We start from the raw sequence: 3,067 nt of genomic DNA, 5'->3' as shown, positions 1-3,067 counted from the left end.
TAGACGTCGCGTATAATCCTATATGCGGCGTCTTAGGCCTATTTTTTATTTAATTATCATTATTTATTATTATTTATTAGTTATTAATATTAATATTAATTTGTTATTTAGTTATTATTATTTATTATTATTATTATTTTTATTTTTATTATTTTTATTCTTTTTTTATATTATTTAGTTATTAATATTAATTTGTTATTTAATTATTGTTATTTATTATTATTATTTATTATTTAAGATTTATTATTATAGACTTTTTGTCCATTGATACAATGTTTTTTATAAGCTGTCTAGATCTACGTTAGAGGATTCCCTTCGCCAACCTGGCGTATGTCTTCGTACTCCTTCAAATGTTGTCCGAACCGTGTTTTCCATTCGAGCGCCGCCGGTACGGCGCTTCTTTCCCAATTAGGGTTTGGCGTAGGCATTGGGAAATCCCCTACCAGGTTGATATATATCCAGTAATCACCTCCCCAGTTAGCGATGCCTATAACCTGTGGATCCGGAACCAAGTCAGGACCGATTCTCAATGGGAAGTAAGATTGTCAACTAGGTTGACTAACACACACGCGTATGTCTGAGCAGCCACGTGCCCGTGACCGGGTAAGTTGAACCAACGACTCGGCGGCGCCGGTTTGACCGTGTTGTAGTATGGAATGCTGGAATGAACCCAGCTGTACAATCTGTCATCCTCTTTGTTGAACATCGCCCTCCATCACCCTTCGTTTGTTTCCAGCTCGTTCTGCATTGCCCGCCTAATATCCGGCCAAACTTTCTCATGTATCCCCAAACCCACTACGATTGATCGAAAACCACAGTTACCGTCTGGGCGTACATTTTTGATGTCTGCGACGAACGGCTGGGCCCAGCTAGGAATGACGCTCCTAAACGTTTCTATCGCCGGTACTTGCGCTGGCGAAACTATTAAAGGAAACCCGAGGTGAGCTCCCATAGGTTTTGATATCTTAGGTCGTCCACGAGGATTTTTAAACCGCGACGCTGACTGGGACAACGAACGAGTCAGCGAGGATGGGGTGGGGGTTTCTTGGCTGGGACCCTGTGACGAGGATAGGTTGTAGAAGCTGTGTCTGGGGAGATCTGGAGCGGGGGTGTATGCGCTGTGCCTCGGGGGATCTGGTTGTTTGGGACGCCCCCGAGGATCCTCTCTTTTTTCTGGCTCCTTCTTTTTAGATCTCCCTGGAATAGCAGACAAGAGCTTAGCGAAAAAACTTTTCTTTTGATTAGGGTCATCTATGGACGATAACGTATCTGTGATGTCTCGTAGACCTGCTGCGTAGTCTAGCTCTTCGTTCGGCGGACAGGCTGGATAAAAATTAAGCCTCCTCCAGAACGGGTCAACATCCTCTATTGGGATACACGTGTTGTTAACTATGTATCCCTCAATCTGACAAGCACATGGCAGCCCCGAAGACGAATACAAATGGTGGTCGCATGAAGCGCCGCCGTCACGCATCTTGTGTATCAACCCATACTCGTTCACAAGTAAGCCCAGAGCGTGAATCGACACCCTGTTTATTAGCGTCTTCAACCAGATGTGCTGTCGATGTCCTTCCATGACCTTCGAACGGGAGGCTTCAAAAGATTTATCAATTTCTTTCATCTGCGAGCTGACCATTTTAAGGATTTGCCTGGCAATTGTGTCGAGCAAGTTGTTGCTTCCATTGAGGTACCTTTTCAGATTTGCGTGCTGGCTCTCAACTTGGTCCGTCGTAGTTTCGCCGTAGTTTCGGCGTTCGTCGATCCAGCAGGCTACAAACTTGTGTTTGTATGGATCCAGCCAGCTTTTGCGAATGTATTGCAGACCTCTGAAAAATAAAAGGAAACGTTATTAACACGTATGTTTAGGCTATTAAAAACTGTTTGGTGATACGAAGGACTCACCGGCTCTATCGTCCCGTATCAAATAACGCTCCATGTTGAGGCGACGGTGGTTGTACTCCTGAATCGTCGACGACTGATACTGGACCTTCCACCAGTACGCGAAGTCCGTTCCCATATCTGTCCTATATAGGCCCTTAAATTTTCTCCTTATATTCTCGGATATTTGCCACCTGCATAAATTTTTGGTGGCATTAGGGAAGACCGCGTCGCAGAAGTTGATGAGGGCTTGGTCCGCGTAAGTCAGCATCACGCGTGGCTCCATGCAGTCATCGAGAATTTGTTTAAGTTTCTCCAGAGCCCAGGTGAAGTTCCTCTGCCATTCCCTGATCACAAACGCGTGGGCGATACAAAACGACTGTGATCTTGATGTCACACCGATAAACTGAACCAACGGCCACTCGTACATGTTAGTGTTGTACGTCGTGTCAATAAACAACACATCGGGGAACGCACGCCACATCTTATGCGACTTATTATGACAGAAGAAAATTTCCTCCGTCCTGTCATCGGTATCATTCTCCCGGGTATAGAACGTGAAACCGTTGCCTGCGTGAAAGTTTTCCAGCGCCTGCATTGGATGAAATAAAACTTTAGTAAATATTAGAAGCACGGCAAGTACACATTAATACTACAAAGGTTTTGAACCACCTTCATAAGGGTATCGCCTAGTAACGCATCCCTCTTAATCTTGGCGGTGTGGTTGTATATGTCCTTTATTACAGGTTGTACACCGGGAAACTTTTCGCGGCTGCTTTGATTTGAAGGGGCTTCAAGCCGGTCCTGTGTAAACTCTCAACCATATCCAGCTGGTCGATGTTCATTTTTCTAAAAGCCGCACACCTCTCCTCGAATTCAATGGGATCGTGGTTGTGAGTCTCGTTTACCACTTGAACCCTCCAACATGTACCCTTCGAGTCGTACCTGCCCAGGATCTTAAACGGACAGCCTTTTTTAATGCTGCCGGTACATTTCACCATCGCCTTTATTTTGGGTTCGCCTCCACGATTGCATGCAAGGTCCACACCGTGTTTCTTTGACCGTTGGACAACAACAAACCCATGCTCCCGTCCTTTAATTTTGACCCATTTTTCCAGCTCCTCGTGGCTCTAAAAAATCTGACAGTTTTACGCTATTTATTAAGCCGTTTATTAAATAACATACAAAT

The 3,067-nt window shown here is 44.7% G+C and overlaps 1 protein-coding gene across 1 annotated transcript; it reads right to left on the bottom strand.

Annotated features, from left to right (window-relative positions):
* Positions 1-715: 715 nt before the first annotated feature.
* Positions 716-2,308, bottom strand: LOC143608723 (uncharacterized). The gene is made up of 2 exons (XM_077083678.1): positions 1,903-2,308; positions 716-1,824 (listed from the first exon to the last, which is right to left on the bottom strand). Exons 1-2 carry the CDS (start codon positions 2,306-2,308, stop codon positions 716-718), a joined length of 1,515 nt encoding a protein of 504 aa, XP_076939793.1.
* Between the last annotated feature and the right edge of the window lie 759 nt (positions 2,309-3,067).

The sequence above is a fragment of the Bidens hawaiensis genome, unplaced genomic scaffold (genome assembly GCF_021521415.1).
Source record: "Bidens hawaiensis isolate Kalapana, Puna unplaced genomic scaffold, B.hawaiensis_p1.1 tig00419424_1, whole genome shotgun sequence".
Taxonomy (NCBI): domain Eukaryota; kingdom Viridiplantae; phylum Streptophyta; class Magnoliopsida; order Asterales; family Asteraceae; genus Bidens; species Bidens hawaiensis.
The sequence above is the reverse complement of the archived record's forward strand: the minus strand, read 5'-3'. Positions and strand labels throughout refer to the sequence as shown.